The 18,029-nt window shown below is 37.3% G+C and overlaps 1 protein-coding gene across 3 annotated transcripts in view; it reads right to left on the reverse strand.

The window, feature by feature from the left end:
* LOC113050501 (low-density lipoprotein receptor-related protein 8) overlaps window positions 1-15,643 on the reverse strand; it is a 144,490-nt gene extending 128,847 nt beyond the window's left edge. For 2 of the 3 annotated variants that reach the window (XM_026213504.1, XM_026213502.1), the window contains exons 1-2: window positions 15,408-15,642; window positions 14,508-14,627 (exon numbers count right to left, since the gene is read on the reverse strand). In XM_026213504.1, coding sequence (XP_026069289.1) covers window positions 14,508-14,627; window positions 15,408-15,474 — 187 coding nt within the window. In that variant the 5' untranslated portion in view covers window positions 15,475-15,642. Of the gene's footprint in view, window positions 1-14,507; window positions 14,628-15,407 lie in introns of all 3 variants that reach the window. The other variant, XM_026213503.1, reaches the window with a different exon arrangement.
* Window positions 15,644-18,029: the final 2,386 nt, after the last annotated feature.

Raw genomic sequence — 18,029 nt, forward strand, 5'->3', positions numbered from 1 at the left:
CCATTACCACTCCCCTATATAAACGGTGTTTGGAATCTTAATAAGTGCAAAGTGTTGTTCTAGCCCAGTCTTTCAATTCCGAGCAATTTCTCCTTGAGTTTGTTCCTCCCATGTCTGACTTTGGATTGTTTATACTGCCTGTGATTCTCTGCCGCCTGCCCTGACCTCTGCCTGGTATTGTTGCTGTTTATGGATATCCCTTGACACACCTGATGCTGTTCCTGATTTATGCCTGTCTGACCATTCTTTTATAAACAACTGCATATGGATCTGAATGTCTCTGACTCCATGTTACACTATCAAACATAAACTAATCAATAAATAGCACATATTGCATATAATCAACTGAAAGAAGTAAAATACTTGTCTCTCTAACAACAACAACAGAAAACTATTATTTAAAATTTAGGTTATGTTTCTGAATTAGTGAGATATCAAGATTAACAATTAATTATTAACATGTTTGATTGGAATGCCTATAATTGTAAATAATTAACTGAAAATAAGTAAAATACTTAATGTTGGCTCCAACACACACACACAAAAACTTACAGCCAAGAAAAATACTTACACACATCAGAAATCAAACAGATGGAAAGACAGAAGGTACGGATGAGAGTAGGCTTTTCCATGTTCCAAGCATTTGCATACAAGCGGCTGTGCGTGAGCAGACACACTCACACACACAAAGTAAAAAAAAAAAAAAAAAAAACCACTAATAAATAAATTTCATCTTGTCTAGTCCAGAGTTTCATACAAGCGTATACACTAGGGAAATTCTTGAGTAATAAATAAGTGCTCATTCTGCACCTAATTATCTGTCTAGTAAAACACTAATATCACATATTGATTTTTCCTTTGCAAGCTTTGCCTACCAAAGGCAACAATGAAAGGCTTTCCACGTTGATCTCTCAAATGAATTCATTGGACAGTGCTGTGGATGTGCGATATTGTGGTGGTGGAAGGTGCATTTGCATGTAGTGATTTTCATTTTTACCGACATATTTTTCTTGTTAGTCATGAATCCCACCAAGATGAGAACCTGCTTTTAGGTATGCACTGATCTGATACTCGGGATTGGTATCAGCTCCGATACTGGCATTTTCTTTGGATCGGGTATCAGTCAGACGAGACCGATCCAAATCCGATATTGTGCGTGTACTATTCTGTGTTATTGTTGAGCCCCACGAAAGGCACAAACACATTATTAAGCACCAAAAATGTTTTTGTGCACATATTTCAACTGTTCTGAAGCTTTTCCATAGTTCAATATGAAGTACAGATTATTATCGAAGACATTAAAATCAAGTTCACATAAAATCTTCTGTCTGCTGCGACTGTCTATCATCATCCATTCAGCAATCAAAATGCGTGTCACGTTCGGTAACGAATCGTTCGATTTAACCGGTTCTAAGTGAGTTTAACCGGTTTCTCGGTTGAACCAGTTCACCAAATCGGACTGAATTATTTGAACCGGTTCGCGTCTCCAGTAAGCATTAATTGTTTGTTATTTATAATAGTTTTTTTTTTTTCAAAAAGGAAATGAATAAAGAAATTAACACTATTATTCAGCAAGGATTAGGGATGTAGTAATGAATCACTCAACTCACGATTCAATTCGATTCACGATTATGATTTCACAATTAGATTTTCCCATAATTTTCTTTTTTTTTTTTTACAAAATGAGATTAAAGACATTATACAGTAAATGAAAAGCTTATTAGGCTATTGCTGCATTTTGCTTCTCGAAATTAAAATATTACAAGACTAAATAGAAATTTTAAAACAAACAAGTAGCCTGTTACACAAATAAAATAAATATCTTAATATGAACAAACTAAGGCTTTGTTTGTACTTTTTCCATTTAAAATTGGAGGCAACAATTGAATTTTAATCATGATCCAAACACAGTTGCAACATTCATGCAGCATGAGTAGATTTTAATCTAAATTACACTGTATAATTTCAAAATTTGAAGCCAAAACCAGAACGGTCTGACTTTAGTTTTGTGAAACTATGCTACATAAAACATATTTGAATGAATCGGCAGATGAGGTGAATGAGACACAGATTCACTCTCTGACAGCAGGTGGTGCTTATGAACAGCAATGACACAGTGTTTACTAATCGCGGTTAATTGTTACATACCTATGGATTAAATGGATCACATTGCAGTTAAGTCATTTAAGGCCGCCAGTCCGCCACACTAAGTGAGAAAAGGCTAAAAAAATATTGGACGTAATGACATAGGGGACGTTGTGGCCTGGTGGTTAGAGAGTTTGACTCCTAACCCTAAGGTTGTGGGTTTGAGTCTCAGGCAATACCACAACTGAGGTGCCCTTGAGCAAGGCACCAAACCCCCAATTGCAACCCGGGTGCCACAGCATAAATGGCTGCCCACTGCAAGTGTGTGCACTTTGGATTTGAAAAATGTAAGAGTGTCCCGGAAAACAGAAGACAGTGGATGCTGAGTTCTTGTTATCATTGGTGTTCAAGAACAGATTTTCTTCTCACATTCTTTATAGAGAATAACATTTCTACTACTTGTTCACTGAATTATGTATTCACAGTAGAGCACTGTCCGTTTTCTTCCACGTGTGCAAGTGTTTTGAGTCAGAGCATGTTAACTCTTTTTCTGCACATAAAATATGAATGCAAATAGACATGATTATGATTATATATTTTCTGTATGTGTTTTGTATGCAGCTCATGATATTTTTCAAAGCAATGAAGGATGTTTATGACAAATATTACCATTGTAGAGTTATTAAATATACAAACATTTTGTGCATGTGTCTGCTGCTTATTAATCAAAATAAGATCACATTCGTTATTACAAGCACACTCAATGATGGTTTAAAGTGAATATAATAATAATTACATACATTTTAAAGTGTAGCTTGATGCTAAGTGTACTTCTAATTATATTTTACTTCTAGTTATATTTTTATTCTGGTAAGCATTATAGATAAGTTCATAGTTCATCGGCGATTGCGCGATCAGTGTGGAGAGGCCTTTACATTACATTTTATATATATTTATCTTCTATACAATTTTTGTTTAATAAAACACTTAAATAAAAATCTTACCAGCCCAAAACTTGAATTGTAATGTATGCATCCTATATGTTGTTTATACAATATTTTAATTTACCGTTTTAATGACATGTTTGAAAGCTTTTGGAATAATCAAGAACACAATTCTCAAAAAAATAAAAATTGCATACTATTGTAGTACTCAATACTCAAGTGCATACTAGTACTCAAATCCTCCCTTTTCCTCTGCTTAGACTGGCTAAAGCTCGTGTTTGGCAGCTGGATAGTGGGATGGGGAGAGTGTATCTGGGTCACTAGAAGCCATGCATCCCAAGTCCGCCACCAGCAAAGAGAAAAAGTTCCTTTTCTTTTCCCCTCTCTTTCTTTAATCTGTAGTTTTCCTCCTCACACACTCCCTTTCTTGACGGAAGCATTGGAATGTTGGCCCCTTACCCTCAGAATGCAGCGTAAGCGGTTACCAAAGAACGAGACAGACGTGAACAGCAGGTGGAGTGAGAGAAAGTGATGAAGACAGAGAAAAAGAAGAAAAACCCATGCAGGTAACAGACTGGAAAAACACAAAAAAGGGTAACCAAGAAGAGAGAGAGATCTTCTTCTGCTTGTCACTTTCTTTCACATCCCTCTACTTTCATCTCTGCCTGTAGCAGGTGTGTTATGTTGATGCATGAGTAAGCATCATACAGGCCCTGAGAGCTCTTTACATTTAAAATAGCTCTGACTGGAAAACATGAACACTCTTAAAACATTCTCCTCAAAAACACACCTGCACCTCCCACGAATGGCCCTGATGGATTTCCACTCTCAACCCTCCTCCTGCACACTTGCTCCTTCTCACTCTCTGTTCTTTTTTCAGTCGCTCTCTTTTCTTTAAAGCCACTGATTTGTCTGTGGGAAAATTACAATGATAAGCGAAAGATAGAAAGTACAGAGAAAGAGTGAGCGTAAAATATCACTGTAATATTCATCCTTTGAATATTTACGCTGCTATCCAGTAAAGTGAATCAAATTATCTTCTCATTACTCCTCCATTTAAGACTCTTGTTTTAACAGCTTCTCAAATCTCTTCCTCGGTCCATCTATCCCTAGCGAGGTGTGTCTAACAGGGCTTATTAACATCGAGTTTACAGCATAAATATAGCGTTACAGTAGACAAACACACACCCGACATACAGAACGCATGCACAAACACACTCTTACAAAGCAGCACATAATTACAGATTTGTATTAGAATTTATATATATTTAAATTCTATATTAATTCACCTAGAATTCCTTTATTTAGATGGAATTTACTGCACAGTAATTAGTTATTTTAAATAATTGCAGGTGATTGCGTAATGAGTTGCAAAGGCCTACTGACAGCAATTTGCAGATAAAGCAACTAGATGTCTTTTTTTGGCTGATCAGAGGCAAAATGAGTGACAGAAACTGCTGAGCAGAGTTAAGTTGTATGCAAATGCACAGCAATAATTCAAGATACAGCAACTACCAATGTAGCACAATTTATGCACTGCATTATGTAGTTGTATATTGCAGTTGAGTAGGAACAGCATCAAAAAGTGCAATGATTTTCAGTAATTAAATGGTATCTTGACTGAACTGAAAGGCTCTGCATAGGCAGGAACTACTGGGACGGTCCCTCACATGCAACGCAAATAACACCACTATTATCACCACAGCCTAAACCTTATAGCTACTAGCTCAGGATGGGGAAAAGTTGAGTTACACATGGCAGGTGGTCTGAGATAATGAACAGGACATTCAGTCCACCATACTTTGTGTCAGTCTATATGCGACAGTCTCAATCACAGCCCTTACAAACTGACTTTTCCACAGTCTGTAATCAATGAGGTATTGAAGCAGAGCTGTGAAATAAAGGGCTCTCTGGGTTTATGTCCAGAAAGTCACTGCCTTTAAAACGCCGCTGAGAACAATTGAGAAGTTGTTAACCGAATCGTATTCTTCACTTAAAACTGCGCTCACTAATTTACTTTGTCTCACGGCTACTGTCGCTGAAGTGCTTTGTCTCGCTCTCGAACTCTTTAGGTTTTTATTCTCTCTGAGGATTTGACTCACTTGGTTGTTAAATCACATGCACAAATGAATCACACACAAATGCACAAGCCCCTGCCTCCTGTACCCAAAGCCACATTTTGACACTTTAATATGTCAGAAGAAGGAGCCGTACCTGGCCTGCGACCGTGATTTCTACAAAGCAAATTAATTCAAGCTCTCGAGTCCTGAAAATACTATTCCCACGATTCTTAGCCTTCCTCTCTCTCACTCTTTTTCCAAATGTCCTGAAAAATGTTTTCACAAAAAGCAATCATTTGACCTTTTTGACCAAAACATTCTGTTCCAATGTCCAAGAATGTACCTTCTGCAACAATTTAATGATAATGTTAAAAGTCAGTTGATCAGCATGGCACTTACAAATTAGATCACAGTTTGTCATCTTTATGAAGATCATAGTTTGTCATCCTATTTGCTTTGACGCATGAAAATGAATGCTTACATTCACTTAAACACACATTCAGCCATCCCAGTGTTTACCATCTGGGTGGAGATAGTAAACAGGATTAATCACATTAGAAAAGCACTGACGGCAGAGACAGCAGAGCAGACATCATGTGTACAGCTTCTCCGGTTAGTAATTTAATAAGTGGTTTGTTAGCCCCTGCATTAATTTAATTCAATTAGGCAATTTTGTCTCTTGGGATCTCTGGTCCTGTTTTGCAGGGAGAAAGGATTACCCATCAAGCATTGCTTTGGGTACGCTGCATCTCTTTGTGTTGCAGAAGCCACTGATCCATTATTACAACAACTGCATTGAGCAGTAGGTCAGTACTACAATAAATCTGAGTGAAACATCCGGTTAAAGTGGCGAATGTTGGTTTATTCAGCAATCCTTTGGAAGCTAGTTTTCAACTAATAGTAAAAGGCAATTTTATCTCATAATTGCAACTTTGCTTTTTGTACTTGCTGTGCAACTGCAATTTTGTTTGTTATGACTGCCACATTATAATGTAACTTTATACCTTACAATCCAACTTCATATTGTGCAAAACAACTTTACTTTGTTTCTTGTAATAATAATTTCATATCTCATAACATGACTTGATCTTGTTATGTGAATTTATATCCCAAAAAATTCAACTTTTTGTCTGCTACTTTGTATCTCATGTGACTTTCTATCTTGCAGCTGTGACTTTATTTCTCATAACTGTCAATTAGCTCTCACAGTGTGCCTTTATTTCTTATTTAATTCTCACTTCCCACAATTGCCCATTATTTTCCATTACTCTGTATAAATGGGCTTTCATTCAATCCAGTCCACTAACTTCCCAATTACACTTACAAACTGAAAATCCATGACACCGAATCAAGATTCAGGCTTCACCTGTCCTGTATTTACCTCGTTTGTGCCAATTTGCAGCCAGTTTCATCTGTCATTTGCTTCATCACCCTCCAACCCAGTACTAAATTCACTGGGAAATGAAGTGAACCAATCTGGAAGATAAACCCACAATTTATGGTCTCCACTGCTGGACAAATTAAAGAAAATCTTTTAGAATGGTAGTTAAGCTCATTTTCTGAAATAAGTGTTACTTTGCAAAGAAGACAGAGCAGACGTTTGGCACATTTCTGCAGAGAGATGAAGGCCTTGCCTCTGTCAATTCCATTTGCTTTCCAAACACCATCCTTGCTCTCTTTTCATGCCCTAAGCTTCAAGCTCTTTTTTTTTTTCTCCCTCCCATTTCTGAAACTACAAAGTAAGCCGCTGAAATATTTGTGGAAATGATATATAGCGGGTGAGTAGAACTGTCAAAAGGGCAATACAAGTTCTAGGGAAAGTTACCAGCAACTTACAAATCAAGAAAGAACATAAACATAGGTCCTTACAAAATTAATTCTTAGACACATCAGTATCGGAAAGGAAGATATTGTGCAACGGTTAATATTTATGAGCTCCAGAGGAAGTAAAAGTGAAAATAATTAATCAGGGTAATGGAGATGAATGTTAATTACAGCAGAATCTCTTGCTCGTTTGCTAAGTCCATATCTCTGCCAAATGGAAGAACAAAAATGTAAATGGTGAATAAAATGACAATTAGTCAAGACCTCAGCGTGTAACCTTCTCTTTTAACATTCACATCACTGCAGGCTCTGAAATATAGCAAGTGCTCTAAGATTAGTTTATATGCTCCGGTATGCTACACTGAGGAAGACCAACACTTAATATCACCACTTGCTTTTATTTGTTAATATTAGGGGTGTCAATTTACCAATTGATTACAGAAATAAAGAGAGAGAGAGAGAGAGAGAGAGAAAATACAGCTGGATAAAACAAAAACTGTGTCCATCTTCATTTCAGGCTGCAAAGCAACCAAATTTGATTATTTTTGATTTTTTTCTTTACCCACTCTATATGTCAGGGGTCAGCAAACTCAGTCCTGGAAGGGCCGGTGTTCAGCAGAGTTACACTCTTATCCTAATAAAACACATGTGAACCCAGCAGGGTTTTCTCACTAATTCACTGAAATTAATCTGATGAACAGACATATCATGTAATTGATTATAAAAAAATGTCTGTTCTCTAAACTTTAAACCCACCTGGCAGCCGGGTCAGTGTGTTCTCACAAAGATCAGAAAGGCTGTAATCTAATTACTGAAGCAGTGCAGCCTTCATTACTGACTAGCTGTAGCTGTGAAGTTTGTTCTGCAGTCATGCTGAGAGGTCCGGCTGGAGTGGACAGACCTGCTCTGCACTCATTAATGCAGCTAAGCACCACCTGGGCTCTGTATGTGTCAGAGTACACATTCAGAAGTACACTTTTCAGTAGAGTACAGGAAAATTAAGTTTCCAGAAAACTAAATGGCCAAATAAAAAATGCATTAAAATCACTGCAAAATTCACTGTTTCTTAGTTTTTTGTTTCTTAGTGTTTGTTTGCTTTTTCACTGTGAATAAAATCATCCGAAATTTACTATGAACATTCTATATATAGCTCAGCTCTACTTATTCTGTTTGAAATCTTTGTGTAAAATTTGTTTCAAGTCAAACTGTAGCAGCATGCTTAGCTAAAGAATATTGAGAAAATAGCTTTGCAGTTTAACCAGATGAACAACTATATAAGTTTTTCACTTCGGTTTTGAAAGCATATTCCCCCATAAAAAAAATAAATAAATAACCAGCTCTGTGTGGGTACATTATGCAAAACTAAACTGAAAACGTAACACAGTAAAAACAGTATTAAGCATACAAACACGCAAAAAAAAAAGAAATAAACACACACACACACTGAATAGCATTATTGCTGGTGTACCATGTGCCGGAGACTTGGGGCCTCCTCACACTAATCTTGCATGGAGACAGGCCTATTGGGGAACTGTCAGGTTGCTTGCAAACAGAAGGAACACTTACACGGGCATGAAAATAAAGAAAAGGCGGAAAGGAGGTGATGGGTCCCACAGACCATGCTGGCAAGAAGAGTGAGAGAGAAACATGGGAAGCACTGAGCACAGAAGTGCTGGCAAGTCAAGGAGATGACGAGACTTGAGGAACTACTGAGGGCTTTGAAAGTTGGAGGATGGGTAAAGTGAGAAAGATACAGGAGGAGAGAATAAAAGGGGAAAGAGACTTTGAACAGTCTTTTGAGGCCCTTCTCATCTTCAAAAGCTCATTGGCTATCTATTAGGGCTGGACTATATGGCGAATATTCATGACAGAATTATTATAATATTGCTTGTTATATAAAACAACCAACAATTTAATAATGGAATTGAAAAGGTCATTGATATGAGAACTAAAAACAACAGTAATAATAAACTTAATGCTACAATTTCAATATTAATAAGGATTCATTTTTAGGTGTCGTCAATATACGTCATTTTGAATATTTAAATGCTGAAAATATGTCAGTGTTGTACATTTCAGTACCTGTAAAAACATACCGGTAAGTAAATGTACGTTTTATAGAACCACATTTTACGTAAAATACATAAGAATTATCTTGAGATCACGTGGAAAGATTAGGTGAGGTCAGGAGAGAGTTTTCTCTCTCTTTCTCTGCCAGAGAGGATACAAGTAAAGAAAAAAAATACCAAATCTTCAAACATCTTTTTCTATCTTTCAGCAAGGAGAGTGTTATAAAATATACCAACTCTCCATGTCGTAAATACAACTGTGGGAATCGTTTAACATCATCTCAACGGAGTATCATAGCTACTTAGAGCACATATCACTCCCTGCTGCACTGCTGTGATTTAGGACACTTTTCAGCTCGATTTCCACAGCTGACACAGTACAGGAAACACAGAGGAGAAAGGTAAGGACTCGTGTGAATAAATGAGACTGAGAAAAGACTGGCCAAGATGTAGACAAGCTCAGAAGAATAATCATCTCTGAAGCTGTGTGACACAAAACCACACACACAAACACTGATATTGGCTTACACACATTGGGAGTACGTCAGTCACTGTGTGTAGATGGTTATTAGCCATATGATTTATTCATGAATAACAGGTATTGAAATATTCTTTGGATTCCATTCCAGGCCAAAATTGGGAAAGTGACAAGCGAGCGGGAGCATGAATAACAGAAATGTAAATAAAGCAGAGTCATGGTGAAATATTCTACTAATCTTGGCAGGAATTAGATAGTCTTAAATGTATGCTGTCAGGCACACGGACCGATCAAACAGGAACTTTGTAGCATCATGACAATACATACATATAGTCCATAATATACACACACTATATAAAGAAGCTTGTGAATTATATGCGAAAAAAAACTAAAGGCTGGATGCTTTCTGTTGTGTTGTCACTACTCGCTAAAACACAACGAGCACAACATACTGTCCACTTCACAAACTAACGTTTGGGAGGCAAGCTTAGTCTTTCAAAACTAAATTCATAAAAGGCTAGTTCATTTGTAAGGTTTATCGTGATGAACAAAATGTGCAGGAATCATAATTGTTTTGTTGGTCACAGAGCTTATTACTTAATACTAAATACTTAATTACTTAATACTAACTAGTGGGTTGGCCTACAAAAATCAGTCATCACTGCAGCACCCTATTCAGTGCCACCCACTGCAAAACCAAAATAAGAACCATGTGTGAGAAGCAGCAGTTCTATTTCTACATCCTCTCTTCTTTTCAACCAGCCTGCCAAACGGATCACTGGCCTGTGGCTGATTGTACCGCACACCTTGATGAGCAGAGACCACCTGGAACATATCAACCACGAGAATACAATGTAGAAAAAAATTTGATAAATGAAACAAAAAGCGTGTTATCACCACTGCAGCTGCCCTTCACCAACAGCTACGGAGTGTGCTAGAGGCGGTGTCTTTGTTCACCTCTCCCTTTATTCGGTCTCTGTCTCTCCTTATGTGTCTGTCACATTCCCCACCCCCACTCATCCAAGATTTCATATCAGTAAGGATCTGATGAAACTCACCCAAAAAGCTTATCCACAGTATCCAATATCCACAATATGCAGGCAAAAACACGTATGTCACCTCTCTTTGTTTCCATCGCTCTCGCTCACCTCGGCTCTATTACAGTTCCTTAATAAAAACATTTTCACAATATATCAGCATTACAGAGGAAATGCTATTTAAAAAGGTCCTGTATGCGCTCTAAATTTTGAGAAATGTTTTATATATATATATATATATATATATATATATATATATATATATATATATACACACACTATATATATATATATATATATATATACACACACACATACTGTATATATGCGCGAGACTGACTGAAAGCTTTATGCTAATGAATGTTCGCACGTTCAAACAAGACACCATCAATTGGACAGAAGTGATACTTGGATAAAAACCAGTGTCTGTTTTAGTATTTTGAAGTTTGTGTTTTTGCACAAGCAGGACCTCCTTGCCCTTGAACTGAAATAACCCCACTGATATGGCATATCCACACTCTCACTCACACACACAAAATCCGCACATGGAGAGACACTAATTGGATTTATATTATGCACATGGACAGTTCATGTTCACCTGGGTCTTTGTCTCACAATAACATCTCAAATGCACTAATGCATGTTTTCTGATCATATTATCTGAACAACCAAAGCCCTTGGGCGATAACAAAAGCCAGCAATAACTACCACAGCAGTAACTGGTTCCCAGACATGCCAACTCACCTTCATATACAACATATGCTTTACATTTTCAAACAAAGAAAAGTCACTCAAGATTTCTCTGTCAATGTGACTTGGAAAAATCATTGTGACAGGAATTTAGCTGATCCAGTGTGCAACAGTTAACAGCCCACAGACACAAACTGTCTGGTTAGCTTTCAAAGATAAATGGCTTCAAAAAACTTTTATGATATTTTATTATGACTTCTATGATGCTTTAAAGCCTGAAAGCTTCAGTAATCATTCATTGTAACTGCGTATAAATTTCTCTGTCTGTTTTTTCGAATGAAAGAAAGTCATGAAATGACATGAGAGTGAGTAAACACCTACCAAATGACCAAATTTTGGTTTAATGTGGTAATGCAAGAAGTATAAACTTGCTGATGAAAACATATCCTAAAAACGTTGTTGTTTACTTCCCTTTTCCCAGAAATTACTCTGTGAAATGACCAATTCATCAGATTCATCAGTGATTCAAAGTGTGCAGCACAGTGATATCTTCACTGCAATCGCACAGGTCAGAACATAGTGAATCACCTAGTATGACAGCATGCATGTACACATGATAAAAAATATTTATTTCTTGCTAAAACTTTCTTCCCGTTAACATGCACTTTTGTCTCATTTTTATTAAACCTACACATAAAAAAGAAAGAAAGGGAAAAGCGCATTTATATTCCCATGAGGAATAATTCCTTCCTCAAAGTAAACAAATGAGATCCTCCTCACAAGGTGTTGCAATACCTGGAGAGCAGTATCAGCAAATGATTATACGAGAAGCAGTGTTTGCTCACTCATCTGGCTCCGCTTCACTCTGTGTGTACTATGTGTGTGTGTGGATTGAATAAGAAAGGAGTGCATTTAGACACATAATACAAGAGCTCAGTCTAATAGCTGCACATAATTCATAGCCCTTCTAACACAGACCAGCTTTGTTAGTTGTAACCTTGCACATTCATTTAATATAAAAACGAGATATTATTTGTACATGCATCTCTCACGTCTCTGAAACACCCCATGCCTGTGATACAGGAGGTTAGGTTCATTATCTCAACAGATTCGACGGGATACCTGATTATGTCTCTGACCTGTGACCTCGTATGATATGCCCTATTTGACGTCTTTTTAAAAGACTGAGAGAAAAATAAATGATTTTGTGAATTTGTGCATGTGCAAGTGAGATGGCACTTGCCTCGTTATATTTGTGGTAAAGGTATGTGAAACGGGTTATTAAAAAACAGCCATAAAATCTGTTGTGATGTCTGAGAGTGGCAACTCCAAAATAATATGTGCATCTGATGCAAAAATAATAATAATAAAGGAAACCAGTTATGTCCCCATCTGTCAGTTATTTTCTATTTGTTCAAATAAAATAAAGTCACTGTGAAACAATGTATACAATAAGGAATGGTAACGAGAAAAAACTGCCTAGTCAACACTATTCAAAATCTTTTTTTCCTCTCGCTCTCTCTTTCAACTAACAAACTGCAAAATTACATATCTTTGGCACATTTCTGCTCCACAAAACATCTACTGAACAACTACACTACCGTTAAAAAGCTTGAGGTCACAAAAAACACTTTTATTCAGCAAAGATGTATTGATCAAAAATGACAACAAAGGCATTAAAATACATTTCTGAAGGAAAGTGTGCCATTGAAGACTGGAGAAATAGCTGCTGAAAATTCAGCTTTGCCATCAGAGGGATTAATTACATTTTGAAAAAAAAATAAAACAGAAAACTGTTCTGTTTGATTGTAATAATATGTCCGAATAATACTGTTTTTACAGTTTCTTTGATCAAATAAATACAGCACTGATAAGCGTAAGAGTTTTCTTTTAAAGTTATTTAAAACACAAAACTTTTAAACAGTAGTGTACATGCAAATTATGAAACAGTCTTTCTTTTTTTTAAACTGTTAAACAGTTTAAAACTGTTTTTCTTGAGTTACCACTGTTTGAAAAGTATTATGACATTTCGTCAACACTGATTTGTGCTGTAATAATAAACGTCCATTTGACGTTTATTAAGACTGAAGGCCATCCTGACACACATAAATAGCCACTAAGCTGGTTTCTACCGAAGAACCCACTTCATCTTCAGACACAAAGCACTGTGATTAGAATTTGGTCCTGAAAAAAGGGACACAGAAAGAGAGGGAGAGGGAGCAGAATGTGTCGTGAAGTGTTGCTATTACCGTCTCCATGGGCAACTAAAGAGGAATCCTGCCAATTCTGTGAGTAGGTTGTGTCTGGGAGGGGAGTGCAAAGCACAATCCTTAAGGTATTATTCTAATTCAGTGTCTGTCCAAGACCACGGGAAAACATCCAGAGGAGAGAGAGGAGCATTTAGCCCACTGACAGCCCAAGAGAGCACTTCTACCTGGGGAGAAGCCCCACAGATACCCTGCCTGCTGGAGATACCATGTGTAATTGGCCACCTTAGCATGAATCCATTTAAACAAGCATAACCGACTCCAAGAAAACACCAGGTGCATGCGACAAAAACCTGAACCTGGGGGAATGAAAGTCAACGACACAGAAAATTCCGAATGACCATGTAACTTCAAGACTTTTAATTCTATCAGTTTTGAAAGTAAAAAAAAAAAACATCCTCTCCACTGTGTCTCCACATTACCATTTTAATCAACTAGCCATGATAATTACTGCACTTAATGCAATTAATAATGTGACCAATACTTCGGGATAATTACATTTTGTACCAGTTGCGATTTTCTCCCCTCTGCTGTAGCCTACGTCTCAATTAAGTCTTTTGACTTGCTGATTACGATTTTTGTTTGTCTTTCATTAGTAGGTCCTGAAAAAAGTCAATCCCAACTGTCAACCTTCCTGCAAAGTCCTACATCCATTAACAGCTAATAACTGGATGTCTGTCTAATAATATGCTCAAAATGCCATGAAAACTCAGAGCACGATCACTCACACTTTAAATGACAACGTCTATTTTATACATGTGACTTTAATTGATTACATGCAGCTTTACAAAAGTGCATAGTCCAATACATGATACTTCATAATATATACAAATTGAAAGTAAAAGCTTTGAAACATCCAGTGTGAAGGTACCTAAAGCCACAACTCGTGACAATTGGAGGCTTTACAAAGAAATAGTGCGTTAAGATTATTCCCATTTCAAAACCTAGCAAGTTGTCTATAAAAGAATTTCTGATTTCAGTCGAATGAGGAACAAAGAGGATACCAGCATGGCTACATAAGTCATCTATTAAAAAGAGGTTCAGATTACTCACGGCAATTCTCCTCATCGCTGTTGTCCGAGCAGTCATCATCATCATCACATCTCCATGGAGTCGGGATACACCTGCCATTCCCGCATTGAAACTGACCGCTTTCACAGTCCGGGTTATTTCCTGTCATACAAGACGTTTTGAGTAAGTGCAGGGTCCAAATTTTGAGAGGATCAAACTTTTAAACCCAAAACTAATCTTCAATATTTGGTTACATCTTTAACCCAAAATCCCCAAAGAATGTCAAAGCAACTGTTGGGTAACTTACAAAGCACAATATTACATATAATTGTATTTTAGATTCACATATTGTACATCAATAAAAGCTTCTGAAATATGAAAAAAACTTTAAACTTCAAAGAGGTTTGAAAATAGGGGTCATGTAAAGACATTCTAAAAACATTTGAACACATTCTTAGTAATTGTTGACAGTTTCGTTAACATCAATTTGTATTAACTATCATAGTAAAATCGATGTGCACGTGTGCAATGACAGGTTGCAGTATGATGTCACTATAACTGCTGTCTATAAGAAATTGCACGTGTGCAAAAGCAATTAATGATCTATCTGAACGATGTACAAGACGCATTCAGTGGGAGTAAACTTGCGCTGACGAATGTTTTATTTTCAGTGGTGTACTACTATGGTAGACCTAGAAGAACAGAGTATTGTAAAAAGCGCTTTATTCATGTAAACCCCGTGATGAATAGGGCAAGGCAAGAACAACAACATGTACTTGATCAGATTGCAATTCTTTACAGTACCTGCCTAAATAGATTTATGTGACACACGCTCTATGAATGTCTCGTCAATGAAAGCAAACGCACGCGGCTGCGCCAGTGTTTCTTGCAGCATCATTTACATTCATAACAGCGGAACGACAAGCGTAAACAGACACTTACCGTTTACCAGCAGACACCCCACGAGTATCATATGTAAAAGCAGCAGTTTCCCTATAGCCGTCCACATCTTCACAAATCAAGGTGGTGTGCTCATACAAAATATAAAAAGGCTGTGCAATACAGACTGTGCCTCCCTTCTCTGTGCAGCCTGCGCTCTGACTCGCCACAAGCTCCACTCTGCTTTCGATACCAGTTTGAATTGATGACGCCAACGATGGTGGGCGGGGCCATGGGTGATGACTTGAACGTATAGGCGGAGTCAACGTTGAAAAATAGCTGGCTGCAAAAGGGAGTCAATCCCATAGACTCCCCATGTTAAAATCCCTTACGAAAAATAACCATGGTTTTATTATAGTAAAACTGTAGTAACCCATGGTTTTTTGGCGTATTGACTGCCATTTGTAAAACCACAGATTTACTACAAATACCATGGTTAAACTATGGTAAATATAGCAAAACCATTGTTAATTTGTGGTTACCATGGTTTAACTACAGTAACCATGGTTTTTTGGTTTTATTTGTAGTAAAACCATGGTTAATTTTCGTAAGGGATACCCAACTTTACAGCGAAAAAAACGTTTCAACCTGGTTTAAAAAAATATATATATTTTGGTCTATATAGCTAGTTTTGCCCTTCATGACAACTGTGAGGGGGGTGTTTTTTTTTTTTTTTTATAACTCATCCGTTTAAATTATATTAAGCCTTAAGTTCTGCATAATTAAGGGCGAGGTCACTTGAGTGGCAGGTGGATTGCCACTGACTTCAAGCTAGGTGGGTGTGGTTTCAGCAACCAGGTCTGACATTTTTGCCCATTTTCGATTGTCCGGGAGTGACATAAAAGAGGAAACAACTAGAAAATATAGCTGCAAGCAGCGATGTCGGGCTCAAGCCATCAGTGCAACGCCACCCTGGTGGCATCGGGAAAACTGTGCCCAGCGGGCATAAGCATTTACAGTAACCCTCTGACAATCAAGTTTTAAGGGATGTGGCAGTTAAAGGGTTAATCCGACCAATCTAGACTTTGAAATTGTAACGACAGATAAAAGAGGAGGAAGCAATTGCAGGCAATCAGATGTAGTTTATTGATAAAGAGTGTCCAGAGTGTTGGCAATGGCAAGGAAGGTCTACGGTGGCATGAGAAGAGCGGGATGGTGAAGTCAGCGGTGCAGGTGAAGGTGGTCAATGGTTGGAACCAGGAACAGACCGGAACACTGACACGCGGACGACAACACGAATCCAAACCAGCACACAAACACGGAAGACGATAATCCAGCTAGTGCATGGAGACATAAGAGAGGATCTGACAACAGAGAGAGAGCGAGGTGAGTATAAGTAGCAGAGGTATGATGACGATCAGCTGGAGCGAGACAATCAACACCCAGGTGATGACAATCAACTAAACGAGCACATGGAGACAACGTAAGTACAAAAACAATAACAAAACATGACACGGAGGAAACACTGGATTTCCTACCGTGACAGAAATCACATACACAGAACAATATATATAACTTTAGTAACACTTTATTTTAAAATGTATAAAAAATGTATAAGGTGTGCATTGTAGCTGACACCTATATGAACACATTACAATTGTTTTGTGACTACAAGTCTTTCTTCTCAAATGCTATTGAGTGGTCGCGAACGCGGATGGGAGAATGGCGCATATTTGTTTTGTTTTTTTGAGCAACTGGTGCCCCCTCTGGGAGTTGGTGCTCTACGAAGACTGCATACTCTGCATATAGGGAGCGGCGGTACTATCTGGAAGATATATTCCTCAAACCATCGTACAAGTGAAGGTGATGCTAGTCCTTCAAGAATCGCTCAAAACCTTTTCAAGTGTACAGTTTCCTTTTATTGCATCTTGAAATAAATATTTCTGAATTCTGAATCAAACTGGGTTGTGTTTATTGATTTATTTTATAAGACAACTGAAACTTTAATCTCCTTTGTAATATATGTGCTTTTAAACCAAGAACAATGTAATTAGAGATGTATTCCTGCTTAATAATGACTATTATTAAGGGAAAAGGCTTTATAATCATGAACTATTTACTAATGCTTAGCTAATGAGTGCAGTTATTATAAAGTCTTACCAATGCATTTACTAATGTTAACAAATTAGACATTATTATACAGTGTTACCAAACCCTTTAATAATTTATTAGTGTTTTGTAATGATTTTAATGACCTATAAGCATTTGTGAAATAGTTTTGCTTGTATTGCAGCTTAATCTGTCAGTTGAAGAGTTTTACTGTTACATCCATGAGATTAATAAATGTCATGTCATGTCACAGGTTGTCATAGGTCAGTATCAAATGAGTTTGAAATTATAATTTGCAGCACAAATAAGGCTTCTTAGGATGTTTTTAAATCCCAAAAACTGTCAGAAAAGGATAAGGCCTAAGAGATTTCTTAACCTGTAATGAAAGGAAAAAAACACCACCATTAGCAACAACAAAAACAATAACAATTTAAAATATAGATTTTTTTTCCTGATTATTAAAGGAATGATTAGGTCTCTCTCTCTCTCTCTCTCTCTCTCTCTGCCAGACAGCCCCTCCCTACAATCCACACACACTGTCAGTCACCAAAGATTCACAGTCACCAACCCCCTCAC

This window comes from Carassius auratus, chromosome 31, assembly GCF_003368295.1.
Source record: "Carassius auratus strain Wakin chromosome 31, ASM336829v1, whole genome shotgun sequence".
NCBI lineage: Eukaryota > Metazoa > Chordata > Actinopteri > Cypriniformes > Cyprinidae > Carassius > Carassius auratus.